Below are 19,487 nucleotides of genomic sequence, written 5' to 3' on the forward strand. Positions count from 1 at the left end.
CAGATATCAATTTATACTTACCATAAAGAAAATTCAATGATTCTTGATAAAATGATAAATGTTAGATTTTTGGTTTTCATAGTTTATGATATTTTAGACTTAATTATTTCTTAGAATCAAATTATTTTTTGTCTTAATTATGTTAAAATAAAACAGTTGAGAATAAGTTTGCTTTTTAATTTACATGTGTAGTAAATATTAATAACTTATAATAGATTATATTATTCAGCCTACAATAATATGCTCTCAATTTATCAAAACAGATTTCTGACGTATTAATCACCCTTTTTTCCCTTGGATTAAATGGTTTTCTACTGACGCCTAATTTGTTTCAATTCAAAAACGATAACTGATGGAAATAAATTTATTTGTTTCAACGTTTTGTTGACATTTACTACAATTGATAAATCAGGGAGCTGACATTTAAGGGTTTCTCAACAGTTTTAGTGGAAATGAATGTTATATTTAAGTGATGATTAAACACATCTACATTTAATGTCATACAGTTTAATGTACACAGCTACACAAGGTGACTAATACATGCAGTCAAATGTCTAGTAGCAGTTTGTTTTATCTCACTCTACCAATACACTTTATTTGTTTGGTTTTTTTATGCCCCAGCGACAGCCAGGATTAGTTTGAGGTGAGATTTTCTTGATGTAAATTGTCTCGACCTCACTGAACAAAATTCAGGATTTGGATGGTGTCATCTTGTAGAAAGTGTTGGCAACCTCACTGAACAACATTAGGGAGGCCCATCACATCATGTGATAAAGAAGCAATATTGGTGCAATGTGTTGTTTATGGTGCAATAATTACTACAATAAAAATTTCTATGTGTTAGTAAATACGAATACAACCACACATATACCTCAGATCAAATTAGTCTGATGTGTAAGAAAAAAGTTTTTGTACTGACATGGTGTACCATAAATTTTTCTCTCTGTATAAACATGGTTAAACATGACATTTTGGAACAGGAAATGTCGTCATGTAAACATTAATTGACATCATGGCTTTGAGTTTATGGAGGAAATAGTTTTAGGTATTAAGGATATAATTTTAATTAACAAAAAAAAATATTTTCATGATTAATTAATTTGTAGATGACATTAAAGTACATTTCCAAACGAAATTTGAGATACAGATTGTGATTACAATATTTTTTTTTCATTAGGTTTCACGGTGGTAATGCACCTTACACCTAGTTGTCTGGGGTTAATATCCCTGAATGGATATGAAAATTAAGGTGGGGGTGGAGTAGGGATTGGGGGTGAAGATACCTGCTCTATCACGTAGATTTTTCACAGGTATTCCTGTTTTCCTGTTTTCACCAGAGTAGGACCTTTTGTACTAACATGTAGGCCAACAATAGAGAAAAAGATGAAATAACAAGTCTCACTGCTCTAATAATATCTAAGACAGGTTCGTTCAGTGAACAAAATTGGTGTGGGATTCAGAATTATCTTAATCAGATCAAAGAATATATAGTTTTAAATCATATCAAAAAGTTACTCCAGGTAACTTGACCAATTGATGATTGTAGAATCTTAATGGTTCATGTTTCAGATCCAAAATCAGGCTATGAACTTTGTAAAGTTATATTGATTTGAATTGAAATAGAGGATGAAGGATGAAAGGGTGACACCAAGAAAGAGAAAAGACAACTCAAAAAGTCATCAGGAAAGATAGCACAAGTGTGATGTCAGGAAAACCAGAGAGATTGTCAAAGAAAAAAAGACATCACAGATGTCAGGAAAAACAATGGAGAATATTACTGGAAAAAAAGACATTGGGGAAGACAACTTAGGATGACATCAGAAAAGATAACTCAGGATGACATCAGGAAAGACAACTCAGAATGATGTCAGGAAAGACAACTCAGGATGATGTCAGGAAAGACAACTCAGGATGATGTCAGGAAAGACAACTCAGGATGATGTCAGGAAAGACCACTCAAATTGGCTTCAGGAAGAAAACTCAGAATGATGTCAGGAAAGACAACTCAGGATGATGTCAGGAAAGACCACTCAAATTGGCATCAGGAAGAAAACTCAGAATGATGTCAGGAAAGACAACTCAGAATGATGTCAGGAAAGACAACTCAGGATGATGTCAGGAAAGACCACTCAAATTGGCATCAGGAAGAAAACTCAGAATGATGTCAGGAAAGACAACTCAGGATGATGTCAGGAAAGACCACTCAAATTGGCATCAGGAAGAAAACTCAGAATGATGTCAGGAAAGAAAACTCAGAATGATGTCAGGAAAGACAACTCAGGATGACATCAGGAAAGACAACTCAGAATGATATCAGAAAGAAAACTCCAGATGACATCAGGACAAACAACTCAAAATGATGTTGGGAAAGACAAATCAGGATGAAATAAAAAAAAAAACAACTCTGAATGACACCAGGAAGACAACTCGGTATGTAATCAGTGTGACACCAGGAAGACAACTCGGTATGTAATCAGTGTGACACCAGGAAGACAACTCGGTATGTAATCAGTGTGACACCAGGAAGACAACTCGGTATGTAATCAGTGTGACACCAGGAAGACAACTCGGTATGTAATCAGTGTGACACCAGGAAGACAACTCGGTATGTAATCAGGTAAGAGATAACTCAGTGTGACACCAGGAAGACAACTCGGTATGTAATCAGGTAAGAGATAACTCAGTGTGACACCAGGAAGACAACTCAGTATGTAATCAGGTAAGAGTTAACCCAGTGTGACATCAGGAAGACAACTCAGTATGTAATCAGGTAAGAGTTAACTCAGTGTGACACCAGAAAGACAACTCAGTATGTAATCAGGTAAGAGTTAACCCAGTGTGACATCAGGAAGACAACTCAGTATGTAATCAGGTAAGAGTTAACTCAGTGTGACACCAGAAAGACAACTCAGTATGTAATCAGGTAAGAGTTAACTCAGTGTGACACCAGAAAGACAACTCAGTATGTAATCAGGTAAGAGATAACTCAGTGTGACACCAGAAAGACAACTCAGTATGTAATCAGGTAAGAGTTAACTCAGTGTGACACCAGAAAGACAACTCAGTATGTAATCAGGTAAGAGTTAACTCAGTGTGACACCTGGAAAATGCAAGTGGAAATATAAAGGGAATTTAAAAATTCAATCAAATAGTGTTACAATTACAACATCATAACTTTTTGATCTGAATTGGTTTTTCAAATATTTGTATATTTATTTTGTAATTAAAATGTTAGCATACACAATAAAAGGTGCAGGATGACTGGTGGAAATTCAACGAAGAACCTGTAGAATACTTAGGAGACATATGTATACTAGTTGTGGCAATAACTCATTTCTAAATGGGACAGAAATGTGATCACAGGGAGAGTATTCCCATAAATAATAGGATATTTGAGATTGTTAATATCCCCTCTACAGGTGTTGTCGTTCTTAAGTCTATCCGTATCCACTAGCCTTGTTTGTATTTTTTGTCACAGGTTTTAATATCAAAATTAGAAATAACAGATTTTTCTCTCTGCTTTTTTTTTTTCATTTGTGTGTCGAAATTTATATTCTCTACACATTTAATCAAAACATCAAATACTTTCTAAGTTGATTATTATTAAAAAAAAGTATCAGATTTTTTCTACTTTTGAAAATTTTATCTTGTTTGTCATCAATGCATGTTCATGTTTGTCCTACAATATTTCTAAACAGGTCTATGGAATAATTCATGAGACTTAATATTGGTTTTTGAAACTTTGACCGAAAATTGGATATAAAATATGGACACAAATTTCAGAAAAAGATGAAAACGAAATATTAGGGATTTATAATTGAGTTCATCAATCCTGTGTGTCAATATGTCTGTCTGTCTGTTTCCCATTCCTCAAAGAGAAGTTCTGATAGTGTTTTTACACTTGTTAAAAAATTTAATGTCTGATATTGACCCTATTAAATACAGATTTGATAAATCATTGAATTAATTAAGCATATATTTCCTTCAGTCCACTTGTGTCCAGTTTAAGGTGTACAGTGATTTGACATGAGGACATAGTAGATGTTCCAGGTGATGAGGACTAGTGTCCAGTTTAAGGTGTACTTTATTAGTCCTGTCAATATATACTGTATATAGCTGTAGTCCTGTCAATATATACTGTATATAGCTGTAGTCCTGTCAGTATATACTGTATGTAGCTGTAGTCCTGTCAATATATACTGTATATAGCTGTAGTCCTGTCAGTATATACTGTATGTAGCTGTAGTACTGTCAGTATATACTGTATGTAGCTGTAGTCCTGTCAATATATACTGTATGTAGCTGTAGTCCTGTCAATATATACTGTATGTAGCTGTAGTCCTGTCAATATATACTGTATGTAGCTGTAGTCCTGTCAGTATATACTGTATGTAGCTGTAGTCCTGTCAATATATACTGTATGTAGCTGTAGTCCTGTCAGTATATACTGTATGTAGCTGTAGTCCTGTAGCTGTAGTCCTGTCAGTATATAGTGTATGTAGCTGTAGTCCTGTCAATATATACTGTATGTAGCTGTAGTCCTGTCAATATATACTGTATGTAGCTGTAGTCCTGTCAGTATATACTGTATGTAGCTGTAGTCCTGTCAATATATACTGTATGTAGCTGTAGTCCTGTCAATATATACTGTATGTAGCTGTAGTCCTGTCAATATATACTGTATGTAGCTGTAGTCCTGTCAGTATATACTGTATGTAGCTGTAGTCCTGTCAGTATATACTGTATGTAGCTGTAGTCCTGTCAGTATATACTGTATGTATCTGTAGTCCTGTCAGTATATACTGTATGTAGCTGTAGTCCTGTCAGTATATACTGTATGTAGCTGTAGTCCTGTCAGTATATACTGTATGTAGCTGTAGTCCTGTCAGTATATACTGTATGTAGCTGTAGTCCTGTCAGTATATACTGTATGTAGCTGTAGTCCTGTCAGTATATAATGTATGTAGCTGTAGTCCTGTCAATATATACTGTAGTCCTGTCAATATATACTGTATGTAGCTGTAGTCCTGTCAGTATATACTGTATGTAGCTGTAGTCCTGTCAGTATATACTGTATGTAGCTGTAGTCCTGTCAGTATATACTGTATGTAGCTGTAGTCCTGTCAGTATATACTGTATATAGCTGTAGTCCTGTCAGTATATACTGTATGTAGCTGTAGTCCTGTCAGTATATACTGTGTGTAGCTGTAGTCCTGTCAGTATATACTGTATGTAGCTGTAGACCTGTCAGTATATACTGTATGTAGCTGTAGTCCTGTCAGTATATACTGTATAGCTGTAGCTGTAGTATATACTGTATGTAGCTGTAGTCCTGTCAGTATATACTGTATGTAGCTGTAGTCCTGTCTGTAGTCCTGTCAATATATACTGTGTGTAGCTGTAGTCCTGTCAGTATATACTGTATGTAGCTGTAGACCTGTCAGTATATACTGTGTGTAGCTGTAGTCCTGTCAATATATACTGTATATAGCTGTAGTCCTGTCAATATATATATACTGTCAATATATATGTAGCTGTAGTCCTGTCAGTATATACTGTATGTAGCTGTAGTCCTGTCAGTATATACTGTATGTAGCTGTAGTCCTGTCAGTATATACTGTATGTAGCTGTAGTCCTGTCAGTATATACTGTATATATCTGTAGTCCTGTCAATATATACTGTATATAGCTGTAGTCCTGTCAGTATATACTGTATGTAGCTGTAGTCCTGTCAATATATACTGTATGTAGCTGTAGTCCTGTCAGTATATACTGTATGTAGCTGTAGTCCTGTCAATATATACTGTATGTAGCTGTAGTCCTGTCAGTATATACTGTATATAGCTGTAGTCCTGTCAGTATATACTGTATGTAGCTGTAGTCCTGTCAATATATACTGTATGTAGCTGTAGTCCTGTCAGTATATACTGTATGTAGCTGTAGTCCTGTCAATATATACTGTATATAGCTGTAGTCCTGTCAATATATACTGTATGTAGCTGTAGTCCTGTGTATATACTGTATGTAGCTGTAGTCCTGTCAATATATACTGTTTGTAGCTGTAGTCCTGTCATTATATACTGTATGTAGCTGTAGTCCTGTCAGTATATACTGTATGTAGCTGTAGTCCTGTCAGTATATACTGTCTGTAGTCCTGTCAATATATACTGTATGTAGCTGTAGTCCTGTCAATATATACTGTATGTAGCTGTAGTCCTGTCAATATATACTGTATGTAGCTGTAGTCCTGTCAATATATACTGTATGTAGCTGTAGTCCTGTCAGTATATACTGTATGTAGCTGTAGTCCTGTCAGTATATACTGTATGTAGCTGTAGTCCTGTCAGTATATACTGTATGTAGCTGTAGTCCTGTCAATATATACTGTGTGTAGCTGTAGTCCTGTCAATATATACTGTGTGTAGCTGTAGTCCTGTCAGTATATACTGTATGTAGCTGTAGACCTGTCAGTATATACTGTATGTAGCTGTAGTCCTGTCAGTATATACTGTATGTAGCTGTAGTCCTGTCAGTATATACTGTATGTAGCTGTAGTCCTGTCAGTATATACTGTAGTCCTGTCAGTATATACTGTATGTAGCTGTAGTCCTGTCAGTATATACTGTATGTAGCTGTAGTCCTGTCAGTATATACTGTATAGCTGTAGTCCTGTCAGTATATACTGTATGTAGCTGTAGTCCTGTCAGTATATACTGTATGTATCTGTAGTCCTGTCAGTATATACTGTATGTAGCTGTAGTCCTGTCAATATATACTGTATGTATCTGTAGTCCTGTCAATATATACTGTATGTAGCTGTAGTCCTGTCAGTATATACTGTATGTAGCTGTAGTCCTGTCAGTATATACTGTATGTAGCTGTAGTCCTGTCAGTATATACTGTATGTAGCTGTAGTCCTGTCAGTATATACTGTGTGTAGCTGTAGTCCTGTCAATATATACTGTGTGTAGCTGTAGTCCTGTCAATATATACTGTGTGTAGCTGTAGTCCTGTCAGTATATACTGTATGTAGCTGTAGTCCTGTCAGTATATACTGTATGTAGCTGTAGTCCTGTCAGTATATACTGTATGTAGCTGTAGTCCTGTCAGTATATACTGTATGTAGCTGTAGTCCTGTCAATATATACTGTATATAGCTGTAGTCCTGTCAATATATACTGTATGTAGCTGTAGTCCTGTCAGTATATACTGTATATAGCTGTAGTCCTGTCAGTATATACTGTATGTAGCTGTAGTCCTGTCAGTATATACTGTATATAGCTGTAGTCCTGTCAGTATATACTGTAGTCCTGTCAGTATATACTGTATGTAGCTGTAGTCCTGTCAATATATACTGTATGTAGCTGTAGTCCTGTCAGTATATACTGTATGTAGCTGTAGTCCTGTCAGTATATACTGTATGTAGCTGTAGTCCTGTCAGTATATACTGTATGTAGCTGTAGTCCTGTCAATATATACTGTATGTAGCTGTAGTCCTGTCAATATATACTCTATGTAGCTGTAGTCCTGTCAGTATATAAGGTATGTAGCTGTAGTCCTGTCAGTATATACTGTATGAAGCTGTAGTCCTGTCAATATATATTGTATATAGCTGTAGTCCTGTCAATATATACTGTATATATCTGTAGTCCTGTCAGTATATACTGTATGTAGCTGTAGTCCTGTCAGTATATACTGTATGTAGCTGTAGTCCTGTCAGTATATACTGTATGTAGCTGTAGTCCTGTCAGTATATACTGTATATATCTGTAGTCCTGTCAATATATACTGTATATAGCTGTAGTCCTGTCAGTATATACTGTATGTAGCTGTAGTCCTGTCAATATATACTGTATGTAGCTGTAGTCCTGTCAGTATATACTGTATGTAGCTGTAGTCCTGTCAATATATACTGTATGTAGCTGTAGTCCTGTCAGTCCTGTCAATATATAGTATATCAGTATATACTGTATGTAGCTGTAGTCCTGTCAATATATATATGTAGCTGTAGTCCTGTATGTGTCAATATATACTGTATGTAGCTGTAGTCCTGTCAATATATACTGTATATATCTGTAGTCCTGTCAATATATACTGTATATAGCTGTAGTCCTGTCAGTATATACTGTATGTAGCTGTAGTCCTGTCAATATATACTGTATGTAGCTATAGTCCTGTCAGTATATACTGTATGTAGCTGTAGTCCTGTCAATATATACTGTATGTAGCTGTAGTCCTGTCAATATATACTGTATATAGCTGTAGTCCTGTCAGTATATACTGTATGTAGCTGTAGTCCTGTCAATATATACTGTATGTAGCTGTAGTCCTGTCAATAGATACTGTATATAGCTGTAGTCCTGTCAATATATACTCTATATAGCTGTAGTGCTGTCAATATATACTGTATATTGTCTCCTGCCTCATTTAAACAGATAAATCCTTGATGATAGATACTTTGATTTCTTCTGTCCACAAACTCATCCAGCCTTGCTATTCACTGCAGTGTGACACAGATTGAGAATTTTATAAGAAATCAGTCAAATTAAGTTCAAAACCCTAACCCTAACCCTAACTGTTAGATATAACATGCACTGATGGCTAGTGATTTTATGAGAAGATAAATATACTCTGTTGATATAAATGTTATTTACTTTTATGTGAAGATGTAGAATTTTATGAAAGGTGGAGCTTTTATGTTAAAAGTCAGGTAAAACATTTTGCCTTCCAGACAACAGAACACTATCAATTTGATAACTTACACATTCCTGCTAAAACACTTGTAGCTTTCAGGTCTTTTTTTTAATAGAGATTTTTGGATCATACCTGTCAAATTGATTTTTGGTAATTGATCATTTGCAATTAATGATTATGTTTGAAGTGTTGCAGTTTTTGTTTTTCATTTTTGTGGGTTTTTTTTTTCTTAGATAGAAAGGAATAAATTTATGAAGAGAAAAATGATTTAAAAATAGAATTAGTTACAAGAGAAAACCGATCTGTCTCATGACAGTAGTGAAAAATAATCTTTTATTTTTGTTTGTAATCTTTTGCTGAAACCCTAAATATATGAATCATCTAAAATGAACTTTGGCAGTATAATTCAATATTTATAAATGGGATGAAATTCAGAAATGTTTTTCTGGTTCCAGTCCACATGATACTAGTTTATGTAGAATTATTTTTAGCTCACCTGGCCCAAAGGGCCAAATGAGCTTATACTATAGCGCGGCATCCGGCGTCCGTCAACTTTTCATTTAAACAACTTCTTCTGAAATACCGAAAGGCATAGAGTTATCATATTTGGCTGGGAGGTTCCTTTGAAGAAGCCCAACAAAGTTTGCGAAAAGAAATGACCTTGACTCATATTCAAGGTCACAGATGTCAAATGTGTTAAAACCTTTAAACGACTTCTTCCAAAATACTGGAAGGCCTAGAATCATTGTATTTGGCTGGATAGTTCCTTTGATGAAGCCCAACGAAGTTGCGAAAAAAAATAACCTTGACACATATTCAAGGTCTCAGAGGACAAATGTGTTAAAAAATCTTTTTAAGCAACTTCTTTCAAAATACCAGAAGGCCTAGAATCATTATATTAGGCTACTATGTTCCTCTTATGGTGTCCTACAATGTTTGCTAAAAGAAATTACCTTGACCAATCTTCAACATCACAGGAGTCAAATGTGTTAAAATGTTCTTCTGAAATATCGAAAAGCCTAGAATCATTATGTTTGGCCAGTATGTTCCTTTTGTGAAGTCCAAGAAAGTAAAAGAAATTACCTTGACCCATAGTCAAGGTCACAGGGGTCAAATGTGTTAAACGTGGAACATATGTGCAGATATAGTACTATTGGTTATAAAGATCCAGGTGAGTGATACAGGCCCTCTGGGCCTCTTGTTAATTGGATTTCCAGTTTTACTGAAAATTAAGGTGAAGATAAAAATTGAATTCTATATCAAGCGGATATAACATGTTTTTCACCACAGTAAACTTGTTGTGTGGGAATTTGCTGGTGATCCATTAATTGATTCTGTTATTACCTATTACAAAAGGACGATACCTATATCAATGAGTCTCACAGAAAATAATCTTTAACATTCAAATGTCCAGTGTTGAGAAGTCTACAAAATACTGTCATGTGAAGATTTTTAGAATGTTTTAGCAAAACTTGTATCAATATTTAGGATTCTGAATGCTATACACAGACTTGTATCAATATTAAGGATTTTGACAGACTTGTATCAATATTTAGGATTCTCTTAATGTTGTACACAGACTTGTATCAATATTTAGGATTCTGAATGTTGTACACAGACTTGTATCAATATTTAGGATTCTGACAGACTTGTATCAATATTTAGGATTCTGAATGTTGTACACAGACTTGTATCAATATTTAGGATTCTGAATGTTGTACACAGACTTGTATCAATATTTAGGATTCTGACAGACTTGTATCAATATTTAGGATTCTGAATGTTGTACACAGACTTGTATCAATATTTAAGATTCTCTTATTGTTGTACACAGACTTGTATCAATATTTAGGATTCTGAATGTTGTACACAGACTTGTATCAATATTTAGGATTCTGACAGACTTGTATCAATATTTAGGATTCTGAATGTTGTACACAGACTTGTATCAACATTTAAGATTCTCTTATTGTTGTACACAGACTTGTATCAATATTAAGGATTCTGAATGCTGTACACAGACTTGTATCAATATTTAGGATTCTGAATGCTGTACACAGACTTGTATCAATATTTAGGATTCTGAATGTTGTACACAGACTTGTATCAATATTTAGGATTCTGAATGTTGTACACAGACATGTATCAATATTTAGGATTCTGAATGTTGTACACAGACTTGTATCAATATTTAGGATTCTGAATGTTGTACACAGACTTATATCAATATTTAGGATTCTCTTAATGTTGTACACAGACTTGTATCAATATTTAGGATTCTGAATGTTGTACACAGACTTGTATCAATATTTAGGATTCTGACAGACTTGTATCAATATTTAGGATTCTGAATGTTGTACAAAGACTTGTAACAATATTTAGGATTCTGAATGCTGTACACAGACTTGTATCAATATTTAGGATTCTGAATGTTGTACACAGACTTGTATCAATATTTAGGATTCTGACAGACTTGTATCAATATTTAGGATTCTGAATGTTGTACACAGACTTGTATCAATATTTAGGATTCTGAATGTTGTACACAGACTTGTATCAATATTTAGGATTCTGAATGTTGTACACAGACTTGTATCAATATTTAGGATTCTGAATGTTGTACACAGACTTGTATCAATATTTAGGATTCTGAATGTTGTACACAGACTTGTATCAATATTTAGGATTCTGAATGTTGTACACAGACTTGTATCAATATTTAGGATTCTGAATGTTGTACACAGACTTGTATCAATATTTAGGATTCTGAATGCTGTACACAGACTTGTATCTGTACACAGACTTGTATCAATATTTAGGATTCTGAATGCTGTACACAGACTTGTATCAATATTTAGGATTCTGAATGTTGTACACAGACTTGTATCAATATTTAGGATTCTGAATGTTGTACACAGACTTGTATCAATATTTAGGATTCTGAATTCAATATTTGTATCAATATTTAGGATTCTGAATGTTGTACACAGACTTGTATCAATATTTAGGATTCTGAATGTTGTACACAGACTTGTATAAATATTTAGGATTCTGAATGATGTACACAGACTTGTATCAATATTTAGGATTCTGAATGTTTTACACAGACTTGTATCATATTTAGGATTCTAGGATTCTGAATGTTGTACACAGACTTGTATCAATATTTAGGATTCTGAATGTTGTACACAGACTTGTATCAATATTTAGGATTCTGAATGCTGTACAGACTTGTATCAATATTTAGGATTCTGAATGTTGTACAAAGACTTGTAACAATATTTAGGATTCTGAATGCTGTACACAGACTTGTATCAATATTTAGGATTCTGAATGTTGTACACAGACTTGTATCAATATTTAGGATTCTGTATGATGTACACAGACTTGTATCAATATTTAGGATTCTGAATGTTGTACACAGACTTGTATCAATATTTAGGATTCTGAATGTTGTACACAGACTTGTATCAATATTTAGGATTCTGAATGTTGTACACAGACTTGTATCAATATTTAGGATTCTGAATGTTGTACACATACTTGTATCAATATTTAGGATTCTGAATGTTGTACACAGACTTGTATCAATATTTAGGATTCTGAATGTTGTACACAGACTTGTATCAATATTTAGGATTCTGAATGTTGTACACAGACTTGTATCAATATTTAGGATTCTGAATGCTGTACACAGACTTGTATCAATATTTAGGATTCTGAATGCTGTACACAGACTTGTATCAATATTTAGGATTCTGAATGTTTTACACAGACTTGTATCAATATTTAGGATTCTGAATGCTGTACACAGACTTGTATCAATATTTAGGATTCTGAATGCTGTACACAGACTTGTATCAATATTTAGGATTCTGAATGTTTTACACAGACTTGTATCAATATTTAGGATTCTGAATGCTGTACACAGACTTGTATCAATATTTAGGATTCTGAATGCTGTACACAGACTTGTATCAATATTTAGGATTCTCTGAATATTATAATCATGTAAGAATTTCTATTCATTTACTCCAGATTTAGGAGAATTCCATGTTTGGATTAGAACCCTTCAGGTGCATTTAAAATTTATATGATTTACTGAATGTATTACCAAGACCTTTATCAAGAGTTTTGTGATTGGATCAAGGTAACATTTGTTTCTAAAATTAAAACAATACTGTATCTTGTAAAGAGACTCAGAATGAATATTGCTCTACTGTTGGTTCATTGTTGTATGCCTTGTTCTCATTTGAGAATAAAACAGTACTTTCTAAGATTGTCAATGAAGCAGAAGACACTTACTCTTCCGGAACACCTGGTCTTACTCTCCTTGTACTTTTTCAGGAATCTCTGTGTAAATCTTTCATCTGTTTATATTTTGCCCTAGTTTTATTGAATTTGAGTTGTGATTACGTTAACATGTTGGTATTATTTTGTTGTAATTGAATGTTGTCTCTAGATTTCTATGTAAAAGTACATTATATACCTGTTCTTAGACTCATTAAATGCTGGATTCTGATTTAAAACTGTACGATTCTTTGAATTTAGTAGTAAGTCTCTTAACATTTTCTGAAATTGAAGATTTCTGATTTATTTGTTTTTTTATAACGAAGTCTCTGACAGACTTTATCCAAATTTTTGGATCTGTTTGATGATATCTACAAACTAAATACCCAGATTTCAACCTGGAGTCCTATAGGAGTTGTTTAAAGATCTCAATGACATCATTCCCTTTTTCTGTATTTAAGAGCATGACTGTAAGCATTTTTGATCTACAATAAAACTCAATTAAGATTGAAAACAAAGATACTGGGATAGAAACAAATTAAGAGATTTTATTTGTTGTGTTATGCTATATTGTAAAATCATCATTGACAATCAGTTAGTGATCTCTAACAAACTTTAAATTCTGCTACCTGTAGCAGCTTACTGTAGTAGTTAAGGGTTATTATACACAGAACTGAAGCTCACAGGATTTTGGCAGAAAGATTTTAACAAAACGCAAATGTTTCAAATCATAGTAAGTATAAGAGCTGTGGAATGAGATTCCAATATAGTTTTAGGGTCCTATATGCCAGTCTCTTTGGCTAAAACATGTAGTTTTGATCTAAATGTGCAGGTTTGTTCCAAAGCAGAGCCATGATACTGTACCTAATCAGTGCCTGGACTCCTGTGGGAACATAACACAGCCAGCCTTCTAGGTCTTGCCTGTCATTATCACGATAAATGTTCCCACTTGGCGATTTTGTATAACATTGGTAAAAACCTCAAGCTGTTTAACGAGGGTTTGTGAGGGTTCCGACCCCAACAGGGGCTATTAAGGGAGGCTGGGCACACTGCTAAATGTGTCTGTCCAATATTAGGCAAGTGCCTTTGTTCTGGGGCCATTTGGGGGGCAATGCTATCAAACAACAGTCTGTTAAATGTAAATGGAGTTTTAAAAGAAATTTTTGGAAAATATTTTAAATTTAATCATTACTGGTCATATTGGATATTTCAATGAAAATGATTTCACTGTTATGTCAGAAAATTTCAACTAAACAATTCTTGTGTATTTGGTAATACATAGCATTTTATCTTAATTCAGAAATCATGAAGATTGGTAAAATTAGAATATGATAAGTATGGAGACACCCTGGGATGTCACACTGAAAGTAATATAATTCATTAAAGTTACTTATTGTAAACCTTTTACATAATAGAAAAATCTACTTTATGTCAACAATATTAAATATTATTCTTTGTTCTACAAGATAAATATACCATTGTAACAGGCCAATTCGGTCTCTTGTCCTCCAGGTTCTAGTGTTTTGATTTTGAGTTCTTTTTCTATAGAAATTAGATATTTTCCATTTTTATTGTTTTCCGAGGAGTTATGTCCCTTGAAGTGAAAAGGACACCTTTTTAAATTTGTGAATAAGAATTAATATATTTGATTTTTTGAAGAAGAAATAAATTTGAAAATTGTTTGGAATTGTATATTCTGGAAAATTTTGGCATGGGATTCCTTAACCTATTTATTTCATGATTGAAAATGGGATAAAAATGCAATTTTCTAAGTTTCCTATCAAGTTACCGTGTGGAGTGTGTACAAGTGTGTTATAGTGGGTAGTGGAATCAATATTAGTAAACAGAATGTTGTAAGGGGCCCAGGAGGGGGTAATTTTATTTTTAAATAATTAAAATCACGTTTAAGCTATCTTTTAACTGAAAAATATAAGCAAAACACAACATAAAAAAGCTATGTCATGAAAAGACATTTTTGGCAGCCAAATGGATATTACACTTACTTTACAAGTATAACTTTTGAAACTTTACTGAAGAATCATTGAGCAACTGCTAAAAAGGGATATTAATGAATAGCTGTAAATATAATTATGGAAACAAGTTTCCTGTGTACTCAAAGTCTTCAGAAAAGTTATAGCACATCAATGATTTTGTTTTCACTGAGAAATAATAAAGGTCAGCTATACCGTATTCAACATAATAACTTCACTGTCAAATGTTACTGTAATTGATATAATCAGGTCACTGTTACTGTAATTGATATAATCAGGTCACTGTAATTGATATAATCAGGTCACTGTAATTGATATAATCAGGTCACTGTTACTGTAATTGATATAATCAGGTCACTGTTACTGTAATTGATATAATCAGGTCACTGTTACTGTAATTGATATAATCAGGTCACTGTTACTGTAATTGATATAATCAGGTCACTGTTACTATAATTGATATAAGGTCACTGTTACTGTAATTGATATAAGGTCACTGTTACTGTAATTGATATAATCAGGTCACTGTTACTGTAATTGATATAATCAGGTCACTGTTACTGTAATTGATATAATCAGGTCACTGTTACTATAATTGATATAAGGTCACTGTTACTATAATTGATATAATCAGGTCACTGTTACTGTAATTGATATAATTAAGGTCACTGTTACTGTAATTAATATAAGGTCACTGTTACTGTAATTGATATAATCAGGTCACTGTTACTGTAATTGATATAATCAGGTCACTGTTAATGTAATTGATATAATCAGGTCACTGTAACTGTAATTGATATAATCAGGTCACTGTTACTATAATTGATATAATAAGGTCACTGTTACTGTAATTGATATAATCAGGTCACTGTTACTGTTATTGATATAATCAGGTCACTGTTACTGTAATTGATATAATCAGGTCACTGTTACTGTAATTGATATAATCAGGTCACTGTTACTGTAATTGATATAAGGTCACTGTTACTGTAATTGATATAATCAGGTCACTGTTACTGTAATTGATATAATCAGGTCACTGTTACTGTAATTGATATAATCAGGTCACTGTTACTGTAATTGATATAATCAGGTCACTGTTACTGTAATTGATATAATCAATACTGTAATTGATATAAGGTCACTGTTACTGTAATTGATATAATCAGGTCACTGTTACTGTAATTGATATAATCAGGTCACTGTTACTGTAATTGATATAAGGTCACTGTTACTGTATTTGACATGATAAGGTCACTGTGCCCCCTAGAATATGTAGGGGGGATTTGCTTCATAAAACTGTTTCCAGATTCATGTTTTCTTTCTGGTACCAAGATATCAGACATTGGGAGCTGAAACAGATCGTAATTTTCAAAATTTTAGTAAATTTGACCCACATGCACTTAGAGTCTAGTTCAGTGGCAGTTGTTATAGGCTGAATATGCAAAGTTTGATCAGCAAAGTCTGGAGATATATGTACTTAAAGGAATGGATGTGCTTATGAGGTTTATTATGGTATATATATATATAGAAAAAACGTGATTTGATGAGATGCGAGTAAATTATAAATAAAAATGATTTTTGACAAAAGAAGAAAGACGTTACATTTTGCACTAGCGCTTTCACTGTATTAGATCTTCAGGTGCATAGTAACTGTACATGATGGTGTGGCGTCACAACATGTTATCTGTTGATGACGTCATAATATAAAAGGGGCATAATTATATTTTGCAAACTTTACAATGCGGTTAAACATTAATATTCAAGTCTGGTTTTAAAATGTTTATAATTTCTGACCCCTTGGCTTCTCTTTGTATTCGATTGGTTTCAGATGAAAAAGTATACAGGGGGAAGATTTGGAAAAAGCCGTCGTTGCATCCTGCTATGTGTCGGCTGATTGGTAGATGTCTATATCTTTCGTGGGATATTTGTTCTCGATGTAATGTTACGTGTTTGCAGAGGTTTTCTGTTTGTCCTATATAGAAACTTCCACATTTTGGACAAAGGATTAAGTAAATCACGTTTTTTGATTTACAGTTCATACTGCTTTTAACTTCCCACTTCTTTCCACTTTTTAATTGTAAGGAGTTCCCTGTTATGATATGTTGACACGTTCCACATCTCTTTTCTCGACAAGTATTGACTTCCGGTAACTTTGTTTCTTATGAAAATGATGCACGTGTTAGATATTTTTTCAAATTTTTTGGCTGACAGTAGCTTGCGATAAATTTGGTATTTTTCATAATGTTTTTCATTCGCTCAGAGCCATCTAAAATGTTCATATGTTGTTTGACCGTTCCTTTGATTTGAGGGTTACTGGGGTTGTATGTCATGACAAGCGGCAGTACCTTCTCATCGTTTTTTTCTTTCGGTGTTCTGAGTTCCGCTATTGGAATTTCAGAGGCTCTCCTGATGCCGTTATTGATCAGGGACTGTGGATGATTTTGTTCCGCCAGAAACTGTCTTAGTTCCTCAAGTCTCTGTCTTCTTAAAGCATCTTTTTCTATAATTGTGCATATTCGTCGGGCTAGACAGAATGGGATATTTTCTCTTGTGTGCCTCAGATGCGAAGAAAGGAAATTCAAATACTGGTGTGTGTCCGTGGATTTGTAATAGATATCTGTGCAAAGTTCCTCGTTGTCTTTGAAGAGCAGTATGTCCAAAAATGGTAATCTTATCTTGCTTTTTTCCATTGTGAATTGTATTTTTGGATGGAGTTCATTTAGCATTGTGAAGAAATTTCGTAAATCATCATCAGACTTTTTCCAGAGTATGAAGCAATCATCGAGGAATCGTTTAAAATTTTCCTTGAGATCTTTTTTCTCTTCCTGGCCGAATTGTTCTCCATACTTATTATAAAATTGTACTTCTAAGATCCCCATTACTAAGGTTGCGTAAGTTGGAGCCATTTTTGTCCCCATTGCTGTACCCTGTATTTGTTGATAATTTTTATCATTAAATTGGAATGTGTTTTCCTGCAGTACTATTTCAACTGCTTCTCTGACGAATTCTTTTGAAATATTGCGAACAATCCGAGTTTCTTGTAGCCAATAAGATATTGCTGCAATGCCAAGTTCGTGAGGTATATTTGTATACAGACTTATGACGTCGAATGAGACGAACGTTGTATCCTCATTGATGTGTTTTGGCAAGTATTTCAGGAAATCTATATCATCTTTTATGTAACTGGGTACTAGCGTGCAAAGAGGTTTTAGCAAGATGTCTAAAAAGTTACTTAGACGGTGTGTTGGAGACGCCGGACCAGCAACGATTGGTCTCATTTTTAGGTCCTTTGCTGGAGGCATTACAATGTATTCCGACCTTTGTTGAGCAATAGCCGTTTGGACTTCCTTTGATTTATGAATTTTAGGAAGACCATAAAAGTTTGACGTTTTGCACTGAAAGTTCATGAGATAATCCTGCTCTTTATCTGTTAGTTGCCCTGGATATTTTTTTATGAGTTTACCGATTCTCTTTAAAACAGTTTCATCTTTGTTTGTATCTATTTCCTTGTAATTATCAACATCCTCCAGGAGTTCCAAAATTTTGTTTTTATAAAATTCCCTGTCCATTATTACTTTTGCGCCACCTTTGTCCGCTTCTTTTATTACTATAGAAGCGTCATTTGTAAGGTCATTCAATGCCTTTGTCTCTTCCTTTGATATATTTCCTCTCTTCCGGTTAGTGATTTTTGTATGACAGCCGTTGATGGATTTGAAGAAAAGTTCGAGACATTCATCGTTTGATTTCGGCGGGAAAAAGTTTGACTTGTTCCGAAGCAACGATTGATCTTCGTTTGGTTTCCCTTCAAAAAACTCCAGCAATCTCAGCCTTCTTTCGAATTCTTGAATATCTTGACCTAGTTCTGGTTTGTTTTCTCTTGGGCTTGGACAGAATTTTAACCCCTGTTTTAAGAGTTTCAGTTCATTCTTTGCTAATTTTTTGGTGCTCATGTCGATAATTTTAGGATCTATGTTGTCGCGTTTATTTTCATTTACTGGTTTTGATTTCGTGGACGGCCATTTCATTTTTCATCTGAAACCAATCGAATACAAAGAGAAGCCAAGGAGTCAGACATTATAAACATTTTAAAACCAGACTTGAATATTAATGTTTAACCGCTTTGTAAAGTTTGCAAAATATAATTATGCCCCTTTTATATTATGACGTCATCAACAGATAACATATTGTGACGCCACACCATTATGTACAGTTACTATGCACCTGAAGATCTAATACAGTGAAAGCGCTAGTGCAAAATGTAACGTCTTTCTTCTTTTGTAAAAAATCATTTATATATATATATATATACTAAAACAAAAAAGAAACGCCGTGTAACCTAAAAACATTCTTTTAAATGATATAATTTAATGTTACATTATTTCATTCATTTTGGTATACAATTTCATCTGTTTGGAACCATTTGTTGAAGGTTCTATCGATTATCAATGCTAGTTATGCCAAAAATATCCCCCTTTTAGCGATGACCCTACTTGTATTGCACAACACGGC

The 19,487-nt window shown here is 33.8% G+C and overlaps 1 protein-coding gene across 1 annotated transcript; it reads right to left on the bottom strand.

The window, feature by feature from the left end:
* Nucleotides 1-17,137: 17,137 nt before the first annotated feature.
* On the bottom strand, nucleotides 17,138-19,003 carry LOC132565106 (uncharacterized). Its single transcript, XM_060229713.1, has one exon. The coding sequence runs from the start codon at nucleotides 19,001-19,003 to the stop codon at nucleotides 17,138-17,140; it is 1,866 nt and encodes a 621-aa protein (XP_060085696.1).
* Between the last annotated feature and the right edge of the window lie 484 nt (nucleotides 19,004-19,487).

Source organism: Ylistrum balloti, unplaced genomic scaffold, assembly GCF_031769215.1.
Source record: "Ylistrum balloti isolate Yb309-2 unplaced genomic scaffold, AGI_CSIRO_Ybal_v1 Utg369692, whole genome shotgun sequence".
Lineage (NCBI taxonomy): Eukaryota > Metazoa > Mollusca > Bivalvia > Pectinida > Pectinidae > Ylistrum > Ylistrum balloti.

Bases quoted from the DNA above. Each gene is read 5' to 3' on its own strand.
- LOC132565106 (XM_060229713.1), bottom strand. From the start codon at position 19,003: ATGAAATGGCCGTCCACGAAATCAAAACCAGTAAATGAAAATAAACGC.